Source organism: Monodelphis domestica, chromosome 5 (assembly GCF_027887165.1).
Source record: "Monodelphis domestica isolate mMonDom1 chromosome 5, mMonDom1.pri, whole genome shotgun sequence".
Lineage (NCBI taxonomy): Eukaryota > Metazoa > Chordata > Mammalia > Didelphimorphia > Didelphidae > Monodelphis > Monodelphis domestica.
The window spans coordinates 116,601,628-116,614,075 of NC_077231.1; the positions used below are offsets into that span (position 1 = coordinate 116,601,628).

At 38.0% G+C, this 12,448-nt stretch overlaps 1 protein-coding gene across 1 annotated transcript; it reads right to left on the minus strand.

Moving 5' to 3' along the window:
- Positions 1 to 69: 69 nt before the first annotated feature.
- LOC107650100 (uncharacterized) lies at positions 70 to 12,438 on the minus strand. Its single transcript, XM_056799156.1, has 12 exons — positions 12,122 to 12,438; positions 9,708 to 10,313; positions 9,493 to 9,561; positions 7,399 to 7,470; positions 6,894 to 6,977; positions 5,469 to 5,522; positions 5,068 to 5,115; positions 3,923 to 3,961; positions 3,172 to 3,213; positions 2,918 to 2,956; positions 1,698 to 1,742; positions 70 to 198 (listed from the first exon to the last, which is right to left on the minus strand). The coding sequence occupies exons 2-11, from the start codon at positions 9,775 to 9,777 to the stop codon at positions 1,723 to 1,725; spliced, it is 537 nt and encodes a 178-aa protein (XP_056655134.1). The 5' UTR covers positions 9,778 to 10,313; positions 12,122 to 12,438; the 3' UTR covers positions 70 to 198; positions 1,698 to 1,722.
- Positions 12,439 to 12,448: the final 10 nt, after the last annotated feature.

The window sequence follows — 12,448 nt, forward strand, 5'->3', positions numbered from 1 at the left end:
ATCCTGTCATCTAAAAAACAATAAAATTTGAAATGATAATCAAATAGAGAAATCCATTTAGACAAAAATCTTCCCTCATTTGTACTGTCCAACTGAAAGCAACGTGTTCTGAAGATCTAAATTTTCCAGCAATGTAATGGAAGTTGAGGAAGATGTTCCAGTTCTCAGAAAAGGGGAGATTGATATTTTCTTCACATTCTAAAATGAGAAAGAAATCAATGGTGAGATGCAGGGTATCAATGTGCTAGATAAGGAATCCCCCTTGCCCTTCCTATGAGTAACTTTTTTTCATCCAATTCAAAACTGTCATTAAATCTATTATTCCAGTGATGGACAATTGTAGGGTGCAGTAAGACCTCATTTTGTGTAGGGAGAAATAGGCATGAGAAGGGGGTCACAGCTAATGAATCCTCAGTGAAGATGAGAACAGAATGCAGGAGCTCTATTTCTTCAGCAAACTTACAGTCTTATTCTTCTTCACTCATCTACCAGATAGATCTCTCTACATCATTACCATCTCCTCCTCTTAAATATCTAGCCTACAGTGATCAATAAAAGGTTGCACTGAATCAAAAGAACTAGACATGAGACAAATTGGGGGATGATGAAGTCAGCCATATCATTACCATGTAATTTCAAAGTTACCAAGAAGCTCCATACATGTAAATGAATTTCTTCCATTCCGTCCAAGGTATACCTCCCAAATTGGTTTAAATATTATTATTAGTCCTTTGTTCAGATTTTCAGACAGTGGATGAAATACAAGTTCCCCAAAATAGCTTATGCATAAATTTGACATCATCTAATAGTTATATTTTATTGTGAATCCATTTCATAATAAGGTCTTTTCTTAGAAAGTAGGGATTTTTTCTCATAAGTCCTTGAAGGCACAAGTTTTGCTCCCTGAGGAGTTACTATTTACTGTGGAAAAATTTATAGAGCAAAAAATGGAGGAAAACACCAAAGACAGTTTTTTCATTCAACATGTTGCCCAAAGCTGTCATTGGATAGCCAACCAATTACTGCTATCTAGGATCCCTTCTTTTAGACCTCCATGACATTCAGGCATGTCAAGTCAACAAGCAGATTCCTTATTATGCTTATCTAAGGTAGAGCTGAAGAGGGAAGTAATCCATGAAATTGCTTTGTATATCATTATCACTCCTGTGCCTGAGAGTACAATACCACTTGGAACAAGATAGCAGTGAGTATAAGAGGGAAACATGCTTAGTGAGAAGTAGGAGGGTTTGGAAGGTCCTGAATCTATAGAAAGAAATGGGGAATTAAAGAAGTACAAACTACAAGACACAGGAAGAGGCAAAGGCAGACTCTAAGTTCATTCTTCTTTTAACTGATCAATGACTCTTTTGGTAATAAAATAAATTCAAGCAACACAAATCAGTGAGCCCTTTTAAGCACTTACTCTGTGCCAGACACTGAGCTAGGCTTTGGGGTTTCGAAAACAAATCATAAGGACTGAAATTAAAATTTCCTATAGTATCCATGATAATTTTTTGTGTTCAGTCAGTATTGGGGTTTCCTCTGTCTATTGTGATGTCCTAGAGCTCCCAGGTCCCTTTAGAGCACACAGGGAGTACACTTTCCATGCCTTCCAGAAAAGGAATTGCTCAGTGATGGGTAAGCCATCCACAGTGGAAAGCAAAGAGGAGGTACTTGAAGAGATCCAAGGTCCTTACCTGGTTAAGTTGTTGCCTTTTACATTTAATAGCATGAAATGCAGTCTGGAAAGAAGAAAACGAAATAGATCAGATTTAAACAATCCACAAAACCTACTAGAATGTGATTCTAGTATGAATTCCTCAGTTTATAGTACCATGAACAGCTAGAGTTGACTCCTAGAGAGAAAAGGACAGTGGAGGAACTGACTGTACAGTACTAATAGAAGACCTGACTAAGTGTTATGGAGCCATAACATAAAGGTTGAGAGAAGGAAGCAAGATTTAGTTGGAGGAGGTCAGTGATATCATGATCAGCAGAGATGATGGTTGAAACTAATTGAATTAGACATGAACACTGCCTTATAAAATCTGATAGAAGAGTCCCAATATTGCCAGGTACCTATAGAAAACTGGAACATAAAGTTCAAGGGTGGACTGGAATGGGAAGATGTCTTGTTTGCAATGATCTTGTTTATTTGTTGGTTTTAGAAACTATGCATGCTCATTTAAAATAATATGGATTCTTCACTTAACATAATCAGAGCATTGTTATTATATTGTTTATAAAATTGATTCTAAAAAAATTGATTCATTGGCTGGCAAAATCTACTAAAAATAACATCAGAATGATGGTGATTTCAATATTATAAAGATAAGGCAATGAGACTACACATGGCATCATGTCTTTTGGACACTCTCTATAGGATCCTTAATGAAGACTTGTATGACTTGACAGAAAATGAAAATAGATCCAAGAGAACAATTTACACAATGACAGAAATTAATGTAAAAGATAACCAAAAAGAGATTTCAGAAATTAATCAACCAAAGACTTCATTAATCCGGCAACTTCAGGAGATTAAAAGTCAAGAGAGTGATTTCCTTTAGGCAGAGAAATGGTTGACTAATGGAGTAAAACAGAACCATTTTCATAGGTGTTGTCAATATGTTGAGTTGCTTTGCTTGATTTTTTTTCTTTTAATAAACTTAGACTAGAAAAGGATAGGCACATATAAAAAAATAAAGACAATTTGTAGAAATTAAACAGTATATAGAAAAGGCTTGGAAATACTACAAAAGAACTTAAACTCTTACTGAAGAACAAAAAACGGGAAATGAAACACTGGCAAGGACCTAGAAATCAAATACTAGAGATGAGTCTTTTGCCTTTCTTGTCCATTATAGGTAAATCAGTCTGAAGAAAAATAAAATTAAAAAGAAAGTTCAAATTAAATTACCTTTGTTATAATCATCCTCAGTCTCACTTCCGTAGAAATCTGAGAAAAAATAATTGAAAAGCAAAATAAGGCTATTTCTGGTTTTGATCCTTTTATATACATGATGGCCCTGAAAGGTTATGTTGGAGGAAATACTTGTGGTTGAAAATGGATTGAGAATTCTAACAGCAGAAGAAACTAAAATCATTCCTGTCTTTTGGGTCACAATATGAAGACAAGTATTTCTGTAATTAAAAAGGAATAGGCTAACTTACCATCAGGGCTGTCATAATCTGAGTTGTATGGCACATAATCGACTGTGGGAAGCAATTCGAAGAGAAAATTAGTCCATTATAGTCACTGACATGTTTTACTGTTGGGGTGACACCACAGGGATAATGGATGGGCACATGAACAACAAGAAGCCTCACTGGTCAGGGGACTGAAAAAGTGTCCAGCTAGCTGGGTGACCCTGGGCAAGTCATTTAGCCCCAATGGCCTAGTCCATACCACACTTCTGACTTACAACTGATATTGAGTATTGATTTTGAGAGAGAAGATAAGAGTTTAAAAAAAGAACAAGAAAAGTATCCAGAATGGCATCTGGAAAGCCAAGGTAATCCTGAAAAGGAAGTAGAAGCTGATGGAAACAGATGACCCAGGGGAATTTCCTGAGGTAAAAATCTCAGAGATAAAAGAGAAGGGGAAAACCCCTGTGACAATACAAGGACACAAAGTGCAAGACTGTAGTACAATGGAGAGCTCTGAATTTTGAATGCAGACTGGAAAAAGAATATTTGAAAAATGAGAAGCTTTTGCAGTAGTCAAATGTGATTAAGACAAGGACAGGAAATATAAGGAAAGGATATAAGGTCTTCCTGTGTATCTGCTAAAGAGGAGGAAGAAACCTATATCATGGCTATGAAATAGGACAGAGGATTGGAATCTTTAGCTTTTCCTGACCATTTATAAGTAATTGAAGTTGAAGAAAAATTCCTGAGTGAAAGAAGGGGCAATTTCACTTACTGTCATTTTCATTCTGTATCTGCATTGGTACTTCTTCCTCTGCAGGGAGAAAAAAAAAGATCAGAGAGAATACAAATCCATTTCTGCCATGAACTGTTCTGGTTTCTTGGGAATGGTGGTGAGGCTACAGAAGAACAGACTAGAGATTGAAAGGGCATCCAGAATGCTATGTGAAGGGGCAGGACCTTCTGGAAACCAGAGAGCAGCCTATAACATGGGGAGATTTTCTGAAATCGATTTTCATAATTAGGGCTGGAGGGAAAACTCCAGTCATCATGCAATGACAGGAAGTTGGGAATGTTGGTGGACTGTAGAAGAGGGAGCACATCTGGCTTCCTCAGGGGGAAGTATTGATGATGTCTAACATCATCTTCTACTGAAGACCTTTAAAGGAACAAGAAGTTTCAGGAACACATATTCCTCTGCAATTTTTTCACCAAAGTCCACTCCATCTTCAAGTGTGGTACTGAAGAAACATGCCAATGGGCACTGTTAGGGAACAACATGGAGATGGATGGCAGAACTGTCCTTTATAAGGCATATCTATAGTTGCTGCTCTATGTGAATCTGCTTAGCTATGGGAGGCATCAGGGGAAAACAAAAACTGGGGTTTAGAGAATACTTTTCATTTGCTACTACCAACCATAGATCTGGAAGGCCAAGATCTCTAAGATCACTATGAAGGCTAGGCTCTGCATCCATCAATCACCAGAAAAAAGCCTTAGGGTTTCTTTACCTTCTCATCAATTGACATTTTAAAAAGTATATGATAACCAGAAAAAAGGAAATAAAAACCAGGCTCAGCCCAAAGTATAATTCTCAGGCCAGAGTTCTATTTACAAAAGCAATAGAATGGAGTCCTATAGGCTCTATCCTTTCTCTCTCTCTGTCTGAGAGTTATGAATTTAGAGACTTGAGGAATTATTTGAAAAATAAGAGATATCTTTAGAAGGTGAAAAGGATCAAGGCAAGATCTAGAAATATTCTAAGCCCTTACTATGGGGGACCTGGGGAAGAGGAAGAAAAAACTCAGTTAGACTTTCAAGGATTGGAGCTTAGAGTCTCAAGTCTTTCTTGTCCAATTACAAGTCAGAAAATCTTAACAAAAAAAAAGGTTGAATAAGGAGAGAATCAAGTTAACTTACCATCACAGTCATTCACAATATGTTCTATTTCTTTTTCATCCGATATCACTGGGGGAAAAAATAGGAATACACAGTCATTCCTGTCATTGCCACTTCTGACCTCCTGGTGAGACAGGGTGCCATACCAAAGAACAAGGGCTGCTATTCTAGGAGGGAAAAACTATCTAGAGGGCATGAAGGGAGAGCCGGGGAATTTCGTCATGTCAGTAGCAGATGGAGGGATTGTTTATACAAAGGAGTTTCTTGGGTTCTCCTCATATGATTAGAGTAAGGGGGTAAACCCAGACATCTAGCAAGAAACAAAGGTCACAGAGTACGTAGATCTAGGTGAGACATATCAGTTGCATTTTATGCTACCATAAATGGAAAAGACCCAAGTCTAAGAAAACAAGACAACTTGCTTTTCTGTATCCACTTCATCAGATCCTGCTCATCTTGTGTAGTTTCAGCTGGTGCTAGATAAGGAAAAAGAAAGTAGGAATGAGGTCATGATGGACAGGAAGTTAAATAACTCCAAGAAATGGCTCTTTCTTAGTCTTTACAAAAGTGTAAGAATCTTTTGGGACCTTTTAGGACAGAGGTCTCATTCACTGTTAGTCTATGTCTGTCCTTCCACGGGACATAAGGAGAGCTGACCGTGAGTGAATCTAGAGGAGACAAAAGCTCCATCACACTCTTTAGAGATGTTTTCTGCCACCTCTCTATTCACCCCTTTCAGGATTTTTGTCTGAGGGAGGTAAGAATAGAAAATCCAAGAGAAGAAATGATTCTTATTGAACCACCAAAGTGGTGCTTCATTTTAGAGCCACAGTATGAAACCCACAATCCCACTCCAGATTCAGATGTTAGTATGCAATGTAATTTTAAGTGAGATTTAGTCATGTATAAAGAAACTAGGGGAAAAAATCAAACACATAAGAGACAAATTCAGGCTATATGTGCAAGTCCTAGGTCAGGGTTCCAGGAACTACAGAAATAAAGACTGAAGGAAATGTCTGAAAAATAAAGTCCATCTGTAGAAGCATTTACATCTTTACTAGAGGACAGCTAGTGAAGAAGAATAAAAGTGCAAAGAAAATCAGAATATAGAGTGCAAGGACTAGAGATGAGTCAAAATCATTTCTGGCTATTTACAAATCAGTCACAAGTCCTTCTCTCTCTGTGTTTCTTTGTCTCTGTCTCTGTTTCTCTCTTTCTCTATGTGTCTGTCTCTTTTGCTGGGTTCCTGTGTGTGTATCTCCCTCTCTGAGTATTTCTACTGAAAAGAAATTTTAAAAAATTAAAACCTCATGACAACATTGATCTTTCTGGGATCAAGGTAAGACTTGGAGCTGTGGAGGAGGGGGGACTATATCAGAAGATGAATATGGACTACAGGTCCTAGATGGAAAATGTATTTATGGTGGCATGTGTAGAGTCAGAGAAATTCTGATAATTGAAAAGCTTCCAAGAGATTTGGAAGACCTGGTGAAGTATTCTTTTTTTCTCTAATTTATATACTTTTAATTTTTTAAATCCTTTTCCAGGTTTACATATTTTATTTTCTTTCCCTCTCTTCTTCACTTAGGTCTCCTGGATCCAACAAGCATTTCCACTGGCTTATAGAACTGTTATCACTTATAGCTATTTCCATATTATTCATTTTTGCAATTGGTGAATATTTCTGAGTTCTAATCTGCAAGTTAGGACCCATGGTTAAATTCCATCAGCCATGAAAGAAAAAGTTGGTGGGAGAGTTGATGGACAGGGATGAGAGGTAACTGGGAAAACTTCACGTTTTTTATACAAGTAGAAAAGACTTTTGGCTATAAAAAATACCAACTCACCCTTAGTTACTTGCTTCTTCTCAGGAGCAACAGTCTTTGGCTCATTCTTTGGAACCTCCTGCTTGGTTGTAGTTTGGGGGGGTGCTGAGAATGCAAAAAAGAAATAAAGACTAGGAAGTTCTAAATTTAGAATTGAGATTGGAGTAGATGTTTAAAAAAGAAAGGACATTTAAAGAAGTCAAAAGGGATGAAGATAAGACCTAGATATACCAAGAAAGAATTTCAGCTTGCAGAAGATAAGAGGAAGAAAACAGAGAAGAGCCTAAATATTGATGATGGACTGCAAGGACTTGGAGATAAAAGTCTCAGTCTTTCCTGGGGGAACATTTGGGAAGTAAAACCTTAGAGTTGTGAGAGAAATTTTAAAATTCAAGTGACCATGAAAGGAAGGTAGGTGAGAGAGTTGGTAAATTCAGGACACAGAGAGCAGGGTGGAAATTTTTATGTCTTAAAAAAAAGGAGAAATGGCCCTTGACTAGTGGGAAAACAACAACAACAAACTCACCTGAAGTTACTTGGTTAGTCTTAGAAGCAGATGTCTTTGGAGTCTCTGGATTGGTTGTAGTATTGGCTGGTTCTGGAAATCCAAAAAAGAAAAGAGAAGTGATACTATGTCTAAACAGAGAATGAAATAAACTAAAAGTAATTGGTGTTGTTGTTGGGTTTTTTTAACCCTTACCTTTTGTCTTATAATTGATAGCGAGTATTGTTTCCAAGGCAGAAGAAACATAAGGGCTAGGAAACTGTGGTTAAGTGACTTGACCAAGGCCACACAGCTAGAAAATCCAATCTATATATACAATTTCCAAGTCAAGGTCCAATGTACTAGACCAATGGAATAAGTTTCTCTCTCTCTCTCTCTCTCTCTCTCTCTCTCTCTCTCTCTCTCTCTCTCTCTCTCTCTCTCTCTCTCTCTCTCTCTCTTGCTTCTGTCTTGCTTACTTTTTCTTTTTTCATCTCTTTCTCTGCTCTCTATCCATCTATCAGTTCCTTTCTCTCCCTGTTTCTCACTCCCGGTCTTTTCCTTTCTTATCTCTCTCTCTGTCTCTCTGCAAAGTATAGAGAGGCCTAATTTTTAAATGGAGGCTAGAATGGACATTTGAAAAGTAATGAACATTTATAGAAGCCAAAAGGTATTAAGACAAGGAATTCTGAAAAAAAAATGGAAAAAGGTTGTCTTTAGAGAGGGATATATGGGGAAGGGGAACAAAAATGAGAAGGGCCTAAAAATTGATGTTAGATTTTAAGAATCAGTGGAAGTGTCTCAAGCCTGTCTGAGTCATTTAGAAATCAGTCATTCCCATGAAAAGTGTTAAATGATAAAAAAAAAAAGACCAAGTAGACATACTGGATGATACATGACACCATATTTCCCACTGAGATTGGGGGATTTCGATGGAAAAAAATTCAAATGAAGGACAAACTCATGCCTGTCACTGACTTTTCACACCTCAGGATAAGGCTGGGGGACTAAACTAGATGATGGAAAAGGGTTAACGGTCTGGGTACAAAATGTATTATGGTAGCATATATAGAATGAAGGAAGTTCTGGAAATAGAGGAGCACTTGAGAGATGCCGGAGACTTGGGGAACTTTCCTTTGGTCTAATCTCAGAATTAAGCCTGATTGATAAATGTCATCTACCATGAATGTAAGGTAGTTAGAAGAGCTGGTAGACTCAGGTGAGAATTAGCTGTCTCTGTCTGTCCCACTGTCTCTGTCTCTCTTTCTCTCTGTGGCAAAAGTGTTGAGTTATCAATTTTAAAAGGAGACTTGAGGGGATATTTAAAAAATAAATGAGAATTATTCAAGCCTAAAAGAATCAAGAAAAAACCTGGAAATACCATTGTAGCATGTAAGCCTTTACTAGAGGATAGCTGAAGATGGGGAAGAAAGTTGAGCATGTATTAAAAACTGGAGTTATATTGCAAGCCCTGGAAAATGTGCACAAAGGACTCTCTAACTTAAGGTCATAATCAGTCACAACATATTTTCCTTCCTGATTGCTTGTTTCCACTCAAAAGAAATTTAAAATTATACAAGCTGGGGCAGCTTGGTGAGATGGTGGATAGGCTCCTGGTCCTACAGTTAAGAATACCTGAGTTCCAATCAAGATTCAGACACTTTCTTGCTATGTGAACCTAGACAAATCACTTAACTGTATTTGCCTCAGTTTCCTCATCTGTAAAATAAGCTGGAGAAGGAAATGACAAACCACTCCAGTATCTTTGCCAACAATACCCCAAATAGGGTCATGAAGAGTTGAATATGACTGAAACGATTGAACAACAATAAAATGCAAACTCATTAACTCCTTTGGTCTCTGAAACTAGAACGTGAGAGGGTTCTACTGAAGCAACCAGGAACTATACTGACATGAGATGCTAGATGGAGAGGCCTTGAAATTCTGGCAATTGGACATCAATTAGGGAATACAGAAGACATGAGGAGCATTTCTGAAGGTTCATCTCAGAGTTAGAATTAGCAGTTACACAACAGTGACCATGAAAGGAATATAGGTGGAAGAGAATGCATCCAAGACATTGGCACAAGGGAATGAGGTCGGAAAGGATCTTGATGGAGGAAAAATAAATCTCACCTTGGGGTCCCTTCTGAGGTCCATCAGCAGGAGGATCTGTCTTAGCCACAGCTGTACTTTCTACAGGTTCTAGAAAGCCAAAAACCAAAGCCAAATGTAAGTTATTTTATGGCTGAGCAAACAATTTTATTTCACCTGTAGAAAATAGTTGGGGAGAGATGACAAAATGGGCCCTTAAATCAAGGCATCAACCAAACAGAGAATCATCAGCTTACCTGGTTTTGATGTTGGGGCAGACATCACCAGAGAGAACAGAGTGAAGGCGAGGATTGCCTCCTTCAGCATGGTGCTCAGTGGTAGGTAGACCAGTCAGAGAATGAAGAGGGTTTGTTTGGGATGTCTTGGAGAATACCTAGACCTTATATATATATATATATGAAGTCCCCAGTCCCCCAGGCTTCCTCATATCCAGCTCTGTCCTATCTATTATCTGTCCCCAAGGAAGCATTCCAAAATTTAGGAAGGAAATTATGCCCCTGGAAGAAGGAAAGACACAAAGGTGTGGATGGGGTGGCAATTAGAAGGGGGAGAAAACTAGGAGCTGAGCATTGAGGGGGATTGGAGAAAGATCTGATAAGCAATGTATCTGCAAAGAGTGAGCTCCTCCATAGACATGCCTACATTTTTTCAGCCTTTTTAGAGATAGAGGAAAAATTCTTCTATCAGATGACTCCAGGGATGATCATTTCAAGCTTCAAGATTTTGTCTAATCTCAAAAGGTATCTGCAGGCTCCACTTGAGTCAGTGTGTCAGCTCCTGGAGATTGATTCACCTTTATTATTCTTTCTTTTCTACATGGTTCATTCCCAAAGATGGGTCTTCTGTGAAAAGAAAGGACAGAAGGCTGTTTTCTCTGACAACCAAACAGAAAATTTTCATTTATGCACAAAATATAACATTTAGAAGAACTTCACAGGTCATCTTGGCTTCCTGATATCTGAGAAGAAATCCCCCATATAACATCTGGGACTTTCTATTCTCTCTGTCTGCCTATTTCCTATGATTATTAAGAAGATGAAACAACATCTTTTTTTGTGAAAAAGTGTTTTGAGAAGCTTGAGTTTATGTAGACATGATAAATAGTGGTTATCAAATTCTTTTCACAATTAAACTTTAATAACTTCAGTTGAACATATGACCTAAAGCACCCTGTACATTATATATAAAAGCTAAAACTTTAAACTTTGCAAACTTTTAAAGCACTATGATTTGATTTTTTAACCTTTGACAAAAGCACCATCATTTCTGACACTTCTTTCAAACTGATTTTGAGTTGTCACTCAGTAATTTGATAAATCACATTCATGAAAAAAATTAACCCTAAATCAATAGCCCTAACATGAAAATATTTAAGAATCCCCAATTTTCTTAAATGAAATTAAGATGGTCAAATGAACAAAGGATTTTTGCCTAGTTTGCCCAGCACCTCTCCCAATATAGAAAAGACACAAAAGGAATTCTGACAAAGAAAATCAAGAAAAAGTCACAGTGACTCATTTTTCTGATAAAAGACAATTTAGGAAGATGTAAAAGGAAATTTATGGACAATTTGTCAAGGGCTGACAAAGAGCATCACCCAGAGACAGAAAAGATATCAGTGAAAGAGAATTGTTATTCCTTAAGTTAATCAATCCAGAACTTAAGTTATCTTTACTTAACCCTTAGTAAGTCAATAAGAAAGAAAGTTCACACCCTCACTCCCTCCCTCTCCCTCCTTCCTCTATCAGTGCTAGGTAAATTGAAAGGCTGTGATTGATTCCTGAGATGTAATGAGAAGTACTGATGGATGGAGAAAACTGTATAGAAGTGGGAGCCTGAGAGAGATTCAGACATTCATTAGATTCTTCCTTCAGAATGGCTTTCTTCAGTACTGTTCCTCAGTGTACTTATACTAATAGGATACCTTGCAGTTTTTCTGTTCCTCCTCAAGAAAAAACAATGGAAAGATAGGTCAGTTGATCTCAAGACTGAGATAGAATACCTTGAGAAAAAACTGGAAGATATCTTGAGTAACCTCAAGACTTAGAAGGGAAATTCATCTCCCTACCCTTCCTCACCATCTAAGCCTACTTGACACATTTCTTGTCCTATCTCAGTCCAGTACATTTCTTAGTTTATTCACCCCATCTCTCCCCTTGCTCCACCCATCCCTCCCCCTACTCAACTCATCACTCAACCTATTCAAACTATCTCTCATTCCACCAAACCATTCCTACTTGGCCCATGTCTCCCCCTGTCCCTATCACTCCTCTCCTTCCCCTTACCTACTGCAATCCAAACAAAAAGCCAAAGAGCAGTAATTGAAGATAATTCTGGTAAAAGCCAATTCCTCCTAAGGGAGGAATAACAAAGGGGAGAATTTAGTGAACATTTAGTGTCATATACTTTTCACTCCACAAGATATTGAGAGATTCAAGTGTGAAGAGAGAATTGAACTCTCTTAGTTTATTTTATATGTAATCAATCAGCAACCTTTAATTTAATCAAATTGTTATGATTATGAGGGAGGATAGATGAGGAGGCACAGGGATGGAGGAGATGAAGGAATAGGGGGGGTTTGTGTGGAAGGGAGAGAAAGACAAGACCAGAGTTAAGAGAAGCTCTGGGTAACTCTCCCTCTCCTTCACACCTTAAACACAAAAGAGGGGTGCTCCTGAGCAGATGTTGGGGCAGGGATGAACAGGAGCTGTGTTCCAATAAATAGTCTTCTGTGGGATTATGGTGTTGATTTGTTTTCTGCCCTTCTTTTGCTTCTTTAATCAATGATCCAGAGATGTCAGGGATCTTTCTGTCTTCCAGGGTAAAGGGAAATGTAGGCAAGGCTCTGGTACCACCGATTTGGGGTCCTTCACTTTAGTCCCTCACTCCTGTCTCTCATGAGTATACAGGGTAAAAGACTCCTTTCAAAGCTCTCAATCCCACAAGTCCTTTCTTCTCCTCCAACTGCCACTCTTCC